Source organism: Protopterus annectens, chromosome 5.part1, assembly GCF_019279795.1.
Source record: "Protopterus annectens isolate FY-2018-M chromosome 5.part1, PAN1.0, whole genome shotgun sequence".
Lineage (NCBI taxonomy): Eukaryota > Metazoa > Chordata > Ceratodontiformes > Protopteridae > Protopterus > Protopterus annectens.
Window position 1 is genome coordinate 311,665,710 of NC_056736.1, and position 18,842 is coordinate 311,684,551.

At 39.3% G+C, this 18,842-nt stretch overlaps 1 protein-coding gene across 3 annotated transcripts in view; it reads left to right on the forward strand.

The window, feature by feature from the left end:
• DZIP1 (DAZ interacting zinc finger protein 1) overlaps positions 1–18,842 on the forward strand; it is a 1,252,063-nt gene that overhangs the window by 769,695 nt on the left and 463,526 nt on the right. For all 3 annotated transcript variants that reach the window (XM_044072991.1, XM_044072990.1, XM_044072992.1), the window contains exon 12: positions 10,486–10,545. In XM_044072991.1, the coding sequence (XP_043928926.1) occupies positions 10,486–10,545 (60 nt within the window). The remainder of the gene's footprint in view (positions 1–10,485; positions 10,546–18,842) is intronic.

The window sequence follows — 18,842 nt, forward strand, 5'->3', positions numbered from 1 at the left end:
CCTTCTCTCTTTTGTGAGTTGCATGGTTCGTACTCTACAGTGTATTTTGTTCAGCATGCTTGAACGAATAAAACAGGCACCAGTGTAGTTATAAAAATAAAAAATGCTGCTAAGCCACGTCAGCAGACTGTAACCATAAAATAATAAAACAATCATCAACAATAATATTTTTAGCACTTTTGTTCATTTTATTACAGAACTTCATCAGAAATACATCAAATTCAAACCCTTAACTTATACACTCCCCTTTTCATAATAATTAATCAATTATCCAAACAAAAACATTACAAGAACCTAGTTAACAATAAAGTACTTTCTTAAATTATTTTATAAAATGTTTTATAAAGTTTTTATTCCATTGTTTAACATATTTAAAAGGCTTATCAAGGGGTAAAAATATATTTTAATGCTCACACATTCTTAGCGTCCTTGCTTAAAAAAAAGGTAAAGCACTATTAATCAAGACTTTATCACTGATACCAGAGGAGCGTGAGGCAGCTAATTTAAGCTGCCAAACAAGCTCTTTTTTTTCCAAAAATTATCCCATTCCCCCTCACAAAACATTCTCATGTACCCTTTCTAAAATAAAGAATAAACATTTTTTGAAATCTTTATAATCAGTACTGTGTTTCTACAATTCATTTCTACTGTCTTTTTTCCTCATGGCATAACAATGTTCATAAATCCTTTTGTCTTAAAGCCCTCTCAGTCTTTCCAATATAAAATGTGTCACAGGTTAAACATTGGGCTAGGTAAACAGGCCCTTCAGTGTTGCAGTTACACTCTTGGAAAGGAGGCTTCTGTAAGATTTGTACCTTCATAAATAAACTGGACAAAGTAGAGGGGGAATTTTAATGAATTATTTTGACTACTGTACCAGGACGGAACAGTATTTGAACAATAAGGTGAACTATGAAATTAGTGCCTTTAATGAAGTTAATTGGTCATACGATAGGATAGCTCAAATGTTGTATGACCTAGGTGATGAGGGGGGTGATTGACAAAGTTGAAAAAGGTTATTTTAAGGTTAAAAAGCCACAAATTTTTCCAAATTTGGTAACTTAAACGGGGTCTATATCACTAAATTGAAACGTGACATACCCGAACTCCTAATCATCAACACATTAGTATCGAACTATGAACAGCCACTTCAGCAAATTTTTTCCCAGGGGGAAAAAAAAAATCACTTGGCCGACCAAAACCCAAACACACTGTCAAACACTATGAAAGTGGGGGGCTTCACTCCCACATCCCCCCTAACTAAATATAACAAATCTGAGATTGTTCTACAGTGGAGAAAAGGGCAAGTTCCCGACTTAGGCCAAGCAATATATCCCGCCCGGGGAAAAAAAATTTGCTGAAGTGAGCATTCATATTTTTCGTAGCTTGATCATTATGTCACTTCACCAGACTCCAGAGGGATATCCTTAAGGAGCTAGGTGAAGTAGTACAGGATCCTACAGCTGCAGGGGCCCAAGAAAAATTGCTGCAGCTAGGAACCCTTAATTCTATTGCTAACTCCTCCATGCGACTGATATCATATGCTGCAGATGGAGCGGTAGGGCCGCAGGTACAGGTGTGGCTCTTAGGCGCCAAGCCTGGATGCAGCTCTGTAATTTTGCAGATCCCTTTAAGGCGTCCTTCACAAACTCTCCCTTTGATGGGTCAGCCTTGTTTGGCCCTCAAGTGAAGGAAATGTTGACCAGGTGTGAGCAGGACGGCAAGACTCTTTCTGCGTGAGGTCCGTTTTCCACCCTTCTATACCTTACCCCAAAGGGCAGAAGGGTGGCAAAATGTGGTTCCATAAATCCCAAGGAGTCACTCAGTTCACGTGGTCAGTTTACCCCTAGAGGCAGAGGGGTAACAATAACAGACGCCGCTCTAGAGGCAGAGGGTCCACAAAACCAGGAAGCAGAGCCTCTCTCTGACAAGCCCTTTCAGCATCCCTGAGGTGTTGCCCGGCTGTCCTTCCTTGGAGGCAGTCGGGGGGAGACTATCGCTGTACCCAGAAGCCTGGCGTTCCCTCACTCAAGACAGATGGGTACAGTCGATCATATCCGAGGGTTACAAAATTCCTTTCGAGGAAAGTCCTTTCTGTCACTCAAATTCCTTCCAGATGTACCACCGGTCTAAGGAAATTGCAGAGTTAGAAGTCTTAAAACTACTGCAAAAAGAGCCATTCAGCCAGTTACAGCAGATCATTCAGAGCCGGAATCTACTCAAGGTTCTTTTGGTCCCCAAAAGACGGGAGACTGGAGACCAATATTGGATCTCAGCAGACTCAACAAGTCTGTGAGGAAGACAAGATTCGAATGGTCACTCTTCAGTCAATTCTGCCCTTCTTACAGAAGGACAACTGGATGTGCTCAATAGATCTTCAGGATGCGTGCTATCACATAAAAATTCAGACGCTCCAGGAGATTTCTCCGCTTCGGCTGGGGTCAGTCATTTCCAGTTCAGAGCCCTGCCCTTTGGTCTCACTACAGCCCCCAGAGTGTTCACCAAATGTATGGCAGTGGTCACGGCTCACCTGAGACGTCAAGGATTCCAGGTGTTTCCGTATCTCGACGACTGGCTCCTTTCAGCCACCACCAGGCATCAGCTTCTTCAAGCCAGGGATTACACAATAAATCTTTGTTCTCATTTGGGCATCTCGATCAACTCCGAAAAATCATCCTTATTGCCCTGCCAGTCTATTACTTTCATAGGCGCAAACTTAAACACTGTTCGGATGTCAGCTACCCTTACAGATCAAAGAATCTCAGACATTCAAAGTCACGTCAGGATCATTCTAGCCAACAAGAAGGTTCAGGCCAGAATGGTTCTAAAGGTGTTAGGCCTCATGGCTGCGGCCATTACCCTTCTTCCCCTGGCTCGCTTCTATATGCGCCTTTTAAATGGATGTTGTTCACTCAGTGGTCTTACCAGCAACTTCCAATGCGTCACCAAATACTGGTGACACAGATTTGCAAGAATCATCTTGCTTGGTGGATCACTTCTCCCAGATTCACCAAGGCAGACACTTTGTACCCCATCCCGGTAGCCACTGTCACTACGGATGCCTCCTGATCGGGTGGGGGGCATTATCAGGGCAGGATGGTTCATGGGACGTGGCAACCTTTTGAATACCACCTGCACATAAATGTCCTAGAGATGAGAGCAGTGCTTTTATCGTTGCAAGCCCTCAGCGACGTTCTTCCGGTGGGGACAATTGCGGTCCACACAGACAACATGTCTGTAGTTTGGTATATCAACAAACAGGGCGGAACCAAGTCCTACCCTTGTGTCGAGAAGCTCAGACTTTGGCAATGGGCGATCTCCTCTCATCGGTTTCTGGTAGCAACGCATATCCCTGGGAAAACCAACATTTTAGCGGACAGATTGAGCAGAGCTATTCTCATGCCTCACGAGTGGTCTCTCAAACAATCTATAGTGGAAGAGATTTTTCTGGAATGGGGTCACCCATGTTGCGATCTTTTTGCTACTCCCCAAAACAGCAAATGCCCAGACTTCTTCTCTCTCTTCCCACTGCTAGGCCATCCCCCCAGAGACGCTCTGACCCAGGATTGGCCCCAGGGACTTCTTTATGCTTTTCCTCCATTTCCTCTGATCCCTCAAGTTATCCAGAAAGCTACCGTTTTGAGAGCCAAATTGATCCTCATTGCTCCTTATTGGCCTCGACAAATTTGGTTTCCGTTCCTTCATCGTCATCTTTTGGTGCAGCCGTGGCATCTGGACCCAGTGCCAGATCTTCTGATTCACCAATCCGGTCAGCTGCACCGGTCAATCCCTTCTCTCAACCTCACAGCATGGTTGCTCCACTTCCTTCCTTAGCCAGGCTTCCTTTGATCTCTAACCCTGTTAGAGACATCATAGTAGCTTCCTTAAAATCCTCTACCAGGAGGATTTATACTATATACGAATAAATAACACAGGTGAACCAGAGCAAAACGGCTGAAACAGTTCTGTTCCTATGAAGTAATCACCAGTCCACAGTAAAAATCCAACTTCTTCTTTATTCGAACAAATAAAACAAATGAAATGAGCGCTTTCACGTATCCTTGATACGCTTCATCAGATTTCATTATAAAATAGAGCAGCTCAGCTTAAATAGTACTCTGTAATCCTTCATTACACCATTTATCTAATTAGTTAATTAATTAACAACCATCTTTCTTTAATAAAAGAGCGTAATTTACTTTTAAAGTCATGCTCACATTTAGTGCTGATAGCATTCATCCTATGGTATCAGGTCATCATTTATACACATTTTAAAGTGTCTTCTGAAAATCAAGCTGCATTGTGAATTCTTTAAATAGCATATTTAAAACTAAACTAAATATAAAAATTGTATATTGTGAAAGCAGGTAATAAGAGATATATATAATGTATATATATATATACATATCTCAAATGTTAAGAACCAAAATATATATATATAGATGTAATAATCTAGCACATACATCAATAGTTACTAAAAATAGTTACTAAAAAGATACTTAGAAAGTATATTCAAACTCCTAATTATCTATGTGGAAATCATGTTTCATAACTACATATTTAACGCATCACCAACATTAATTACTTCATCATAACAGTTCATGTATCGATCACCAAATAAATAAATAAATAAATAAATAAATAAGTAGATCAATATATACACTAATGTATGAGCAAGTAAGAATCTATAAGTAAACAAGTGAATAAATATATATATATCTACAAATACATATGTAACATGATATATATTATACCTGAAAAAATATATATGGACAAATAAAAAATATGCTGAAGGAATAAAAACATGTATAAATGACCGTACTGCTGACAGTTCCTATCAGTTATGAATATATTATATCCTATTTGATTAATATTGGACATATATACTGTCTAATATATGCCTATCAATGTGAATATACAAATGAATAATCAGATGAATAAATAATACAAAATAAAAAAATATATATAGATAATGATAGTAAATAAATAAATAATAATAGTAAATAAATAAATGATCTTGCTTGTTTTGTATAATATTATATTATAAGAATAAGAGTAAGTTAAACATTTCCAAATAGCTACATATGTATAGGGTGTGTGCGATCTTCATACATCCACATAGTATTCTCTTGTTACGATTAATCATGAATATGTAAGTTATTTAACATAATAAAAGTAAAATAAGATGTATGTATATGTGTATATTCAAGTAGTATTTCCACCTACCTAGGCAAAATCTTAATATAAATCTAGATCTATATATAGTCTCACAAGGTCTATAATAACCTAGAAAGTACAGGCCAAGCATCTAGTTTAAATATTAGAATTATCTTAGTATTGGTCTCATTGGAACATACTGGTTCAAACCCGGGGGGTAGTGTGCCCTCATCCTTAGGATCCAATGAAGTTCCTTTAGTTCAAGCATATTCACTGATTCTCCTCCATGTGTATTTGTCTCAACTATTTGCAAAACTCTAAATTTAAAGCTATGTGTTATATTTTCTTTTATATGCTTGGCCAGTGCATTGGTTTCATTATTTTTTCTAATATCATATGTGTGGTTATAGATCCTTTTTCTAAGCTCTCTTTTAGTGAGTCCTATGTAAAAAGCTGTGCAGAATTCACATGTTGCAAGGTATATAACATTACATGTATTGCATGTGGCATAGAAACTAGGCTTGAATTCATAATTCAAGGTTGGGTGTGTAAACTCCTGGACCTCAGTAATGTGCTTGCACATATTACATTTATTACATGCAAAGGTACCTAAGTTAAAGCATAGTCTCGGGACTGAGGATAGTTCTTTTTTGTGTGTCTTACATAGCAATCTTTTTAGGTTTCTATTGTTTCTATATATGAATCCTGGTGTTTCTCCTATTACTTTCCTTGTTCTTTCATCCACCGTTAATACTGGCCAATGCTGTCCTATAATTTGTGTGATCTTCTTGTTATCATTAGTATAAGTGGTCAGGAATTGAACTCTTTCTCTAAAATTTGAGTTATAACTTTGCTTATTATTATTGTAGAATCTCCATGTGTCATTTTCCACTAAAACCCCATCTCTATCTTTCATAACTTGCTCTTTTATACTAGCAAATGGAAACGTTTTTCTTATTGGGCTAAAGCCAAGAATATTGATCCCTTCACTGCTCCAGTTCAAGCAGTTTTGGATTTCTTAGCGGAGATTTTTCACACGGGTTCCTCTTCTTCCACAGTCAAAGTTCAGTTGGCTGCTATCTCGAACTTTCATGTCGGGTTCGCAGATCACAACATTATGTCCCACAGGCTTTGTAAAACCTTCTTGAAAGGAATTTTCCTCCTGAAGCCTCCAGTCAGGAGTCCTCCTCCTCAATGGGACCTAAATTTAGTGCTGACATCCTTGATTCTTCCCCCCTTCGAGCCAGCTGTTTCTTGTTCCCTGAAATTTCTTTCATGGAAAACTTTATTCCTGGTTGCTATTACATCAGCTAGGAGGGTGTCTGATCTTCATGCTCTATCTGTTCGCCCCCCCCTATTTGGTCTTCCACAAAGACAGAGTATCACTGAGAACTAATCCGACCTTTTTGCCTAAGGTCGCCTCAAAGACTAATTTGAATCAAGCCATTGATCTCCTGTATTTTTCCAAACTATTCAAACAGATCGGAACAAAAATTACATTATCTTGATGTCCACCGCCAACTCAGATATTATTTGGACAGAACAAAACAATTCAGAAAATCCGATCAACTCTTTGTTTCCTATGCTGATAACAAGAAAGGCCTTCCTGTCTCAAAAGTGACCTTGTCTAGATGGCTTTCTTCTGTCATCTCTGAAATTTATCGGCTCAGGGGAAAACAGCTGTGCTTTCGAAACCAAAAGCACATTCAACCAGAAGCTTAGCTACTTCTACAGCCTTTCAAGCTAGACTTCCTTTAGACACTATTTGTGCAGCAGCCACTTGGGCCACTCCTCATACATTTGTTTCCCATTACAAATTGGATTTGGCCTCCAGGGACAGAGCCAGCTTTGGCTCTACAGTTCTCAAGAGTCTGTTCCATTGAGCCACCCAGGATAGAGGTGCTAGGGGCGCGGTCCCATCAAGCAAGAATGAAGGCGAGATTGACAACTTAACATTGAGAAGTTATGTACCTACCATAACGTTCCATGTTAGTTGTCTTCTCTCGCCTTCTTTCTTGCGACCCTCCCTCCTTCCCCCAGGCCTGGACAGACCTTTCTCTACTAGGAGTTATACTTCTGAAGACCATACAGAGCTGGTCCTTCTACCATCCTGCAGGTTTTTTTCTCTCCTTCTTTCTTCCTTTTGGAAGTTATTATGCTAGGTGCTATTGCCCTTTTGTCATCAAATGAGATCTGGGTACTTACCGCCTTGCATCATGGGATATGGGGCTGCCTCGAGCTGGTAAAAGTGACTCTCGAGCTTAGCAAGTGCCGAGTCAGAGCCGAGGATCGGCCCCGAACCCATCAAGCAAGAAAGAAGGCGAGAGAAGACAACTAACATGGAACGTTATGGTAGGTACATAACTTCTCATTTTGGAATAGCCCAGGCAGAGCTCAAACCTAAATGCAATAGAAAATCTGTGGTGTGACCTGAAGAGAGCTGTGCACAAGAGATGCCCTCGCAGTGTGACAGATTTGGAGCCCTTTTGCAAGGAAGAGTGGGCAAATATTGCCAAGTCAAGTTGTGCCATTCTGACAGACTCCTACCCAAGAAGACTGAATTATGTAATTAAATCAAAAGGTGCTTCAACAAAGTATTAGTTAAAGGGTGTGCACACTTATGCAACCAGCGTATTGTACATTTTTTATTTTTTTATATTTTTTCCCCTAACAGCTTTGTTTGTTTTTCAGTTGAATTGTACGGGTTATAGGTCACATTAAAGGTGGGAAAAGTTTTGAAATTATTTATTGTGGTCTCCTTTTTTATATCACAAAGACCTGGCATTGCACCCAGGGCTCCATGACGCCTCCCACACACCACCTGGTGCCCACATCCTGGTCTGCCTACACCAAATAAATGCTGGAAAAGTGCCCCTGCCAGATTGGCACCCTAGGCGGCCGCCTAGTTGGCCTATGCCTAAGGCTGTCTGTGCTTACACCCTGAAGATGCAAGTACTTCTAGAGGAAAAAAAAAGTAGTGCACTGCTTATAAGAAGTGCAGCTGTTTATTGCACCCTTCAAACCTAACCCTTTTAAGATGTAGCATTTTGATTAGTACTGTCATACAACTGTATTATTTAATATTGCTTCAGTAAAATTTAAAGATCCTTCTCTCTTTTGTGAGTTGCACGGTTCGTACTCTGCAGTATATTTTGTTCAGCATGCTTGAACGAATAAGACAGGCACCAGTGTAGTTATAAAAATAAAAAGAAACGCTGCTAAGCCACGTCAGCAGACTGTAACCATAAAATAATAAAACATTCATCAACAATAATATTTTTAGCACTTTTGTTCATTTTATTACAGAACTTCATCAGAAATGCATCAAATTCAAACCCTTAACTTATATATACACTCCCCTTTTCATAATAATCAATTATCCAATCAAAAACATTACAGGAACCCAGTTAATAATAAAATACTTTCTTAAATTATTTTATAAAACGTTTTATAAAGTTTTTATTCCATTGTTTAACACATTTAAAAGGCTTATCAAGGGGTAAAAATATATTTTAATGCTCACACATTCTTAGCGTCCCTGCTTAAAATAAAAGTAAAGTACTATTAATCAAGACTTTATCATTGATACCAGAGGAGTGTGAGGCAGCTAATTTAAGCTGCCAAACAAGCTCTTTTTTTTCCAAAAATTATCCCATTCCCCCTCACAAAACATTCTCATGTACCCTTTCTAAAATAAAGAATAAACATTTTTTTAAATCTTTATAATCAGTACTGTGTCTCTACAATTCATTTCTACTGTCTTTTTTCCTCATGGCATAACAATGTTCATAACTCCTTTTGTCTTAAAGCCCTCTCAGTCTTTCCAATATAAAATGTGTCACAGGTTAAACATTGGGCTAGGTAAACAGGTCCTTCAGTGTTGCAGTTACACTCTTGGAAAGGAGGCTTCTCTAACATTTGTGCCTTCATAAATAAACTGGACAAAGGGGAGGGGGAATTTAAATGAATTATTTTGACTACTCTACCAAGATGGAACAGTATTTGAACAATAAGGTGAACTATGAAATTAGTGCCTTTAATGAAGTTAATTGGTCATACAATAGGATAGCTCAAATGTTGTATGACCTTGGTGATGAGGGGGTGATTGACAAAGTTGAAAAAGGTTATTTTAAGGTTAAAAAGCCACAATTTTTTTCCAAATTTGGTATCTTAAACGGGGTCTATATCACTAAATTGAAATGTGACATACCCGAACTCCTAATCATCAACACATTAGTATCGAACTACGAACAGCCACTTCAGCAAATTTTTTCCCAGGGGAAAAAAAAAAATCACTTGGCCGACCAAAACCCAAGCACACTGTCAAACACTATGAAAGTGGGGGGCTTCACCCCCACATCCCCCCTAACTAAATATAGCAAATCTGAGATTGTTCTACAGTGGAGAAAAGGGCAAGTTCCCGACTTAGGCCAAGCAATATATCCTCTCCGGGAAAAAAATTTGCTGATGTGAGCATTCATATTTTTCGTAGCTCGATCATTATGTGTTGATGTGGAGGTGTTCGGGTATGTCATGTTTCGATTTGCTGATATAGACCCTCTGAAAAGTACACCTGTGCTATGAATGTTTGAGCATTATAAAGTATTTTAGCTCTTGATAAGCAAGTTCAACAATGGAATGAAACATTTTTTATAAATAGTAATTGATCAACTATTATAAAAAGGGGAGTATATCTAAGTTGGGGGTTTGAATTTGATCTATCTCTGATAAAGTTGGGTAATAAAATGAATGGAAGTGCTAAAAATATTATTATTGTTGATTGTTCTATGATTTATGGTTACAGTCTCCTGATGTGGCTTAGCAGCATTTTTTTATTTTTATTATTCACTGTTGACGCTGATGAGAATTTTTTTTTTTACTGGCTAATCAGTGTAGTTCTCAGTTTTTATCCTTAGAATTATGCTGGGTTTTCTTTTCTTCTAAGATTCTAAGCTCTTAGATCAAATTTCTTGTTCGCCTGCTTCTTTTATGTATCAAGAATATGAAGGCTAAGAATGACCCATATTCTAATGTGAATACTTCAGTATTCTACAGATTAGCATTTACAGAGGTGAAGTGCTGTACAGTGAATGGCCAATAGCATTTACAGAGGTGAAGTGCTGTACAGTGAATGGCCAAATGATGTTCATCGTGAACTTATAACTTAAGTAGTGTCTTCTCTGGAGACTCGCATCGCCTGCCATCATTATTAACTGAAACATTTGTGGCATCCTTCTATGCAGTAGAAAGTAATGAATACAGTATTTTTTGTTCAACACATTGCTGTAGTGATTAGCTTACTGATATTTATTGGCTATTTCTTAACAGGGCCACAAAGATCTGCATGTGTCATGGAGCCAGTTGAAAAGCTTTCAGAAGTAGATAAAGGTAAGTGTCTGAGCAGTAACGATTCAGTCAACTCCGTTTTAATGTTTTGTGAAATATGCAAGTAAAAAATCTTGACACGGTGATATGCCTGATGGATTTCTTTGGACTACAAGCAAAGTGTAATTTACATGTATTTAAACTAAAGCTATTGATACCGACTTGTGAGAGGTTAGTTGTGCAACTGTGAAGCTGCACTTAATGAATGTAATGCTCTAAAGTAATTTGAGTGATAGATTGCTTAGTAGGCCATGTGACATAGTGTGCATGCGGAAGAATAGAGACCGAATGAGAAGGTGCATCAGTGATGAGTGTCAGTCCTTGGTCTCCTCTCTATTCCTATAAGGAGCAGTTTTTCAATAGAAGATAAAGATATGTAAATACTTTATTAAAATGGGTGAAACCAAAGAAAATGTTTAGGAGAGGTGCATTACTTTTCAAGGGTTATGGAGTTAAAACATGATTTTATTGAATTAAGCATTCCTTCTCCACAGATCATTGTCAGGCATGAATAGTGCTTGGCATTTGTTTTAATCATTTGCTAACCATTTAAGACAGCCAAGTACTAGTGCTTCTTTGCAAGGGTGACTCAATTGTACTAGTTAAGCAGCTTGTGCAAAGGCCCATAGCATGCTAAAAGAAGACTAAAACAAATGTCCAGGACTACAGCATAGACTTCATTAGCAGGTCTCAGTCTTATCTCCTTGTGCTTCACTGCTTGGCTGTTACATCTGTATCTCACATGACACTTTATCAGTTCAATAGAAGTTAAAAAGGTATCTTAAAATGTCTTTTTTAATTTTTTTGCTGTTATTTAAAGGACAACAAAGGGATTCTGTTATTAAATGCTCAACTTCTCTGTCCTTGTTTTCCATATTTATTGTCCCTGCTATGAATAAACAACAACACAGCATTTAAAATATTTTAAATTAACTGTTTCTCTTCACTAGAACAGTACCTTACTGTACTGTGTGGTGGTTTCACTTTCGAAAAACTTTTATCCCGCCCTGGAAAAGTCTCCAATTCATTGATGTCATCAAGGCCAGTGAATACAGGTAGTTTTCAATTTCCTCCCAAGACTGACATCACCATGACCCAAAAACCTACCCATGCTGTGATGTCACAGCTGCCTGGTCCTTCCCCTACCCATACAGAAAGTAAAGGCTGGAACAAGGAAATAGTACATGAGTCAAGCCTCCTGCTGTGAGCTGTCAATCACAGCAGGCAATAGCTCAAATTACCCTTAGCACTTTGACAGCTAGGGAAGTTAGGTGTGAAGGGGGATGGGAGATGAGTCAAAGCAGTAGAATTCAGGGTTCGCAATAAAAAAACTGCAGTTTAGCCATTCTAAAAAGAAGCAGCAGTAAAAAGCACTTTGAAAGTCTGTTCTGTGGCATTTGCTATGTTTTTATTTTAAGTAATCATTGAACGGCATGAAATGTTACTTAAAATTAACTGACTGAAAGACAGCAGAGTATGCATGTAAAATAAATGCAGTGACAGGAGCTTTAGGAACAAAGAGGCCTGTGGTATGTAACTTTTTACAGACAAGCATTGCATTGTGGGATACCTGGAGGCAGACTAAACAATCAGAATTACTTCAAGATGCCAGACCCCATGTGATCAGACTCAGAAATTACGTATGAAAATATTTAAAAAACATGTAAATAGTCCCTAAGAGATTTTACAATGTAAGAAATACCAAACCATGGTGAAATAAATGTGTTTTTTGAGTCTGTGGATGCAGTTCTCCTTTAACATGATTGTGCTTATAACATGTACATCATCATGACAAGACATAGTAAGACACAACTCCATTCATGCATTGTTATAAATTGTGCAATTTAGTAGCATTCATCTTTATAGTGTGATGCTAATCCTTCATCATTTTAGTTGTCTAACTCTACTCTTCCCCAGTTTAATATTTCTTAGTACTTGTGAAGTTATATCATTAGATATTTTTTCTTGATTTAGCAATAATTATGTATGTGCTCTGCAGCCTTTCCACCAATACACACCCTTATTTGTATTCTTCATCCTAATCCTTTAGCTGCCTTACCATTCATGTTGTCTCTTTAATCATGAATGTAGGGTTCAGTTGTTTCCACCTTCAAACGCATTCAGACCTCAAACAGCCAGCCATGCCAGACAAGTTGCCTCATGGTAGCTTAGTGCTAAAAAGTATACCTTGCCCAACAGATGTTATCTTCCTTTTCATACATATCCAATATCTACAGATCTTTCTTGTTTCATATTATATTTCAATAGCCATAATCCATTTTCAAAGATTATATATTTAAACTTGCAGTACACGTACTGTCTGGTTTATTATTCCATCCCAAGCACAACATCACAACATGCTTATTAATATGTGTTTGTTTGTGTATGTATATATTTGTATGTATATATGTGTGTGTGTGTGTGTGTGTGTGTGTGTGTGTGTTTGTATATGTATGTATATATATATATGTGTGTGTGTGTGTGTGTGTGTGTGTGTGTATATATATGTATATATATACACACGCACATATATACATACAAGTACAACTCGTACTTTTTATTGAAATCTGTGCGCTCATATTTTGTGCCAGCATATTTCTGCAGACTGCATCACATACCTGCTTTGACCAACACAAGACACATGACCTTGTTTACCTATCAGCATTAGCAACAGGGATTGAGGGGAATCTGCTAGCTTCTGTTTTATCTCAAATATGTCTTAAAGATCCATTATGGTCATGTCACCTGGACAGTAAATTAAATTAAGCATGGCTGTTAAAAAATTTTGCACGTCTTCTTTATTTTACCTGTAATCCTAATCAGGCTCCATACACATGATGTGTTCATCAGGGCTAGGCCATTTCCTTCAGCTATGGCAACCAGTCTTTCTATGTGAACTTTTATTACATTCTCGGGACATTTGCCATCAGTTAGTCTTCCACTTGCTCCTCCCTGGCTAACATCCCTTGCATGTGAACATAGCAGAGGCAGCTCAGTATACTTGGCTCTTTTTAATGTTAGATATTTTACTATTTGCTGGAATGTAATGCAAATCACCAGTGTTAAGCAGTTCTATTATTAGATATGATACCGGTTGATGAGTTTACTATACTTTTTATCTATACCTAGTTTCAGTAAATTGCTTTTAATTTCCTCAATATCAAATTATTCGGTATTGCATCACCATATAATTAGGGGTCACATTTTTCCAGGCAGTCATGAAGAAAGTTTTTTCCTTAATCTAGTAAGTGCAGTATATAATCAAGTTTAACACTACATTTTTATAGGATTAGTATCTCATTCTGTCTTGCAATACCGGAACAGACAAAGGAAAAATCTTTTCATTTGTATTTAAATCTACATAATCAACTGCCTTTATATTACAAACAGTTATAGTTGTTAGTTTACACATTTGCTCAAAATACTCACTCTTTTTCTTCGTATATCGTACACTTTCTAAAATAAAAGCACATACCCTGCAGTATAAACACCTGTAATATAGCTTTTCCCCTTCATCTATTTACAGTGCACGGACGTGTGATTAGCACTGCATTTAATCTGAATTTATAATCTTTTTCATTGCCGTATGACTAATGTAATTCAGGCATCTTCACAGAATTCATTCTTCACAGTACAGTGATTCAAACTTAGCTCTGACAGTTGCAAATGGTTAATACTTCCCTGTATTCAGTGATATTTAACTAGTATCTGTACTCTTCATTGCAAAATCTGAGAAGTACAAACGCTTGTTTGTACTTCTCAGAATTTGTTCCACATAGAACAGAAGAGGCTTCGCTTTGCAATTTTTGATTGACTTGTATGCTGGTATATGAACCAATCAAAAATCGCAAAGCATCTCTCAAGCAACCGGAAACTACACTTAACCAGCATCTACCAATCCCCACTGGTGCCGATTAAGTGAGAGTGTACTATACACAAATCTCCTGCCAGACAAGCTAACACAGATGAACATTTTCATTTTTTTCAAACAAGCCATCCAAATCGTTTCCCCTCTACCAAGCTGCTGCCTTTTGATAAGGATAGTAGGACCATGGAAAAGTTGGGCAAGAAAGTTTACACTGCTGCCACCTTGTCCTTTAAGGCCATTAACTGCCAGACTCATATGAACAGGTTTGTTTTGGCTGTCTTTTCTCAGGTTTCTAAGGTGGTTTCTGACCTTCTAACCTTTGAGGGTAAAGCTTCACCCATTTCCCTTCTGGGCTCCACTTCACAAATTGCTTGCTATTCTATCAAATGCATCAGTCCTCCTTTTATGCCCAAGGTGGTCAGTGCGTTGTCCCTTAATCAGTGTATTCATCTTCCTTCCCTGCAATCTGCCAGTGAGAAGGTCCTTTATACTTTGGATTTGCATAGACAGCTCAGATAATATTTAGACAAAACTAAAGTTTTATGCAAAAATGAGCAACTGTTTGTTTCTTTTCATCCCAGAACTTTGGGTTTGGCCATTTCTAAGCAAACCATCCTCTCCTGGATTTCTAAGGCCGTTTTATTTTGTTATTCTTTTCATGTCAAATGTCTTTCCTTGACTGCAAAGGCACATTCTACTAGGGCAGTTGCAACCTCTGGTGCCTTTTTCAATGGTCTGGATATCAATTCCATCCTTGGGGCTGCTACTTGGTCCTCTGTTCATACTTTCACTAAACACTACAAATTGGATGTTGTTTCAAAGGCCAGAGCAGGCTTTGCTGGGGCACCCTGCATGGTTTTGTAGAGGGTTTTTCGCTGCCTTCCTCCTCCCAGACTTCCTCCTGAGCTCTTGTATTCTCCCTTAGATAAAGAATACTGCAGCAGTGATATGGAAGGGCATAGCACAGTTGTGTAAAATCTTGCAGTAACAGTAGATGACCTTCTATTTGCTGTTGCAGTATTTGGTCTGTCCCTCCTTTCCCCTTTACCATGACTCTTGCCATGTGTTCTGGTTGCCCTTATGGCCAAGGGACCTTTCTTCCTTCTTTGTTTTTCCTTCTGGATGCACTTGTTCCTCCTCATCCTTGGTAGTATTCTGCTCCTCCTGGGGCTTTTTCAGTTCTAAGTATCTTTGTCTGTACATCACCTTTATGCCCTGTGTCGTGCTGCGGGAGCGTACATGTGATGTATGGCACCTGTAAGAGCTGAAGGCTTTGATATACTGGCCGGTCGATGGCTTTCCTTGACAGCAGATTCCTTAGGTGAAGAATACTGCAACAGTGAATTGAAGGGCATCTACTGTTATGGTAAGATTTTACACAACTGTACTTTCTCTTGGAAGGGCTGACAAAGACAAATTGTGTCAGAGCCATGAACTAAAACTAAATGCCAAGAAATGCATAATAACATCCTTTGGGAAGTTATCCACCCCTTGTAGCTATCACATTCACAACGCACCCCCTAAGAGTCGGCCCAGAAGTCAGGGACTTGGGGACACACATTGACAGTAATCTTGCCTTTGACCTCTGCAGTACTGAAGAAATCTTTTTGTGTTTTGCATCTTATAAACAAAGGTATGTCATCTAGGTCTAATTATGTCATTATTCCATTGTATTCAGCATTCTTCAGAGCTGTCATTGACTACAATGCCCCCTTTGGTATATACCTAACCAGGCACATCCAACAGTTGGAACTAAAAGAATACATACAGGGCATAAGTAGCATATCTTTTGCAGACCACCTCAAAGCACTATCCCTGTAGTCTATTTCCTACATGCTGTTGAGGGGATTCTGTGCCTGGCATGCAAAGCATTAAAAGCGAGTTTCTTTAACTAAATAAGCTCTGCAAAGTTGTTTTACTGCATTCCTGCCTGTACTTCTGAGTTTTTTGCACTTTTAAAGTTTGTTTTTGCTTAGTTTAACTGGTAGGCTACACACTCAAGTGCACTAGCCGAATTAAAGCATTTACTGTGTTTCTGTACCTAATTTCTGCTACTTTGTAAAAAAAAAAAAAAAAAGAAAAAAAAATCCTTGTTTCCCGCCTTTACTGAACTAGAATAGTCCAGTCTTAAGGTATTGCTGATCTCTGGGCTGTGTCATAGTTCCTGTGTGGACCATATCCTTATTTGGATAGGAGGAAGCTTCTTTGTTCACCAGTAAGAGTGGGGAGCTCTGAGCAGCCTATCTGTCCCTTGAGGAGTGGTTCCAGCCCAGTAACTTGTAGCTTATTGGCCGTTTTGGGCCATTTCCTATCTCTTTCTAACCCCCTGCTTTAAAGCCTGGTTTAGCGTGCTTTTGCGCGAATTTGCACATAGCGCAGCATCGGGCAGCGCCACTTAATCAGGTTTAAACTATTCCCGGCTCCACAAGGTCTACTGTTCACTTTTTCCCTTGGAACTGCTCTAACTCTCAAACTAAACACTCTAGTCTCAATCTAAAACCCTGCACTTGCTCATATAAGCAATTTTTATAAGTTAAGCACTAATAAACTAAAAAAAGCACTACATTCTCATAGAATCCCCTTGAGTACCTTATCCCCTATTGGTCCTTTCTGATTCAGTTACAAAGGAGTTCCCTATACTGTTCTAGCATGTCAAAAGGTCAGTTGCTGGCTTCCTCTCCAGTCCAGCTGGTGAATCTGGGAATCTTGAGGCAATGTTACAACTGCCTCATGTACACAGACAACCCTCTCCTCCTCCCAACAAGTACAAATATATGTGAGAGATGCAACCATATAGCCAAACTGGAGGCTAAGCTCTCTCGACTTAGTACTGGCGTAACCAGTCAGGAGGAGAAGGTAGCCACACACACCACAAATCCAGTCTCACATAGACCTACCACAACTCACATAGACCTACCACAACTGCAAACCAAACACACAAACACAAAAAAACATACTCGGAGACTCTAAATAAAAATCTGCCAAAGCAGCAGAGACCTCCAAAGCAGACATCCAAGCAACCACTACCCCAAAACAAAACACATGCAACACATAGTTCACAAAGTCAGTGTGCCAAACAGTCACAGCCCTTAATGCTTAACATCATACCTGATACACTTGTAATAGGTGACTCTATAGTCAGACACATTGATGTCCCGCTCACCAGGCTGAACAAGGAAAGGGTCACAGTGAGCTGCCTGTCGGGCGCTAGAGTCCGCCACATAACACAAGCCCACAAATTCCCAAAGCAGGTACAAATATGACTCAGTCATTGCCCATGCTGGTGTGAATGACCTGAGACGTACCTCCCTTGACTACATGAAAAGAGACATAGTGGAGCTCTCTGATTATGGAGCCCAGGCCGGTATGACATTGACCTTGAGCAGCATCTTACCCTCACCAAGAATGATGTCACAGTATAAAGACAAAATGATCAATTTCAACAATTGGCTTAAGTATTGGTGTCATTCATAGGGGATCCAGTGTCTGTCTGCCTGGGATGACATGCTCGACAAGCCACGCTGCTTCGCAAGGGACGGCTTGCACCTGTCACCCCTGGGCTTTCGGATATTGGCAAAGGCTCTTGCCAACCCCCATAGTGCCTTTTTTAGGCAAGGCTCAAAAGACAAACCCACCTCCTTAGACAGCACAAGTAGAAAGAAACTAAGGGTAATGCTGCTCAACGCCAGAAGTCTAAACCTCAAGATACATGCTCTTGAAGCCTTCCTCAGTATGGAGAACATCAATGTCTGTGCAGTGACAGAAACCTGGTTCAAGGCTCCCGAGAGCACCCCAGCACTACCAGGTTATACCTCATATCATGCTTTTCGGCCCCAAAACTTGGACCGAACCACAAAAGGAGGGGGATTATCCATTTTCATCAAGGATACCCACATCTCCAGGTTCGTGGCATTGCAAGAAGCATCAGAGACCATCCATGTGCAACTAACAGTGGGCAAAACTGCTTTCCAGTTTGTAGCATGCTACAGACCACCTTCTCAAACTCAGGAACCCCACTCAGCCTTCCTGAAGACACTGGAGAATATGAAGGTCTCTCCAAACACCATCATATTGGGGGACTTCAACTACCCAAACATTGACTGGGAGCATTACTCAAACCCCAACACCCTAGCCCAAAGGTTCCTAGAATTCATAAACTTATGCTATGGAGCAACTAGTCACCACTCTCACAAGAGGGGAAAACATACTAGACCTGATCATCACATGGGGACACCCCTCATTGGTAAGATCGGACCATAAATTAATCTCACTGGAAATCCACATCCCGCCCCCACCCCCAGCACAGAAGACCACAGTGAAGAACTTCTCAAAAGCTGACTTCACACTTCTTAAAACTGAAGTGGAATCCTTCAAAGCCCCCGGGCCAGTGGAAACTACAGCCCAGTCTGCTGAATCTTTTATAAACGCATTC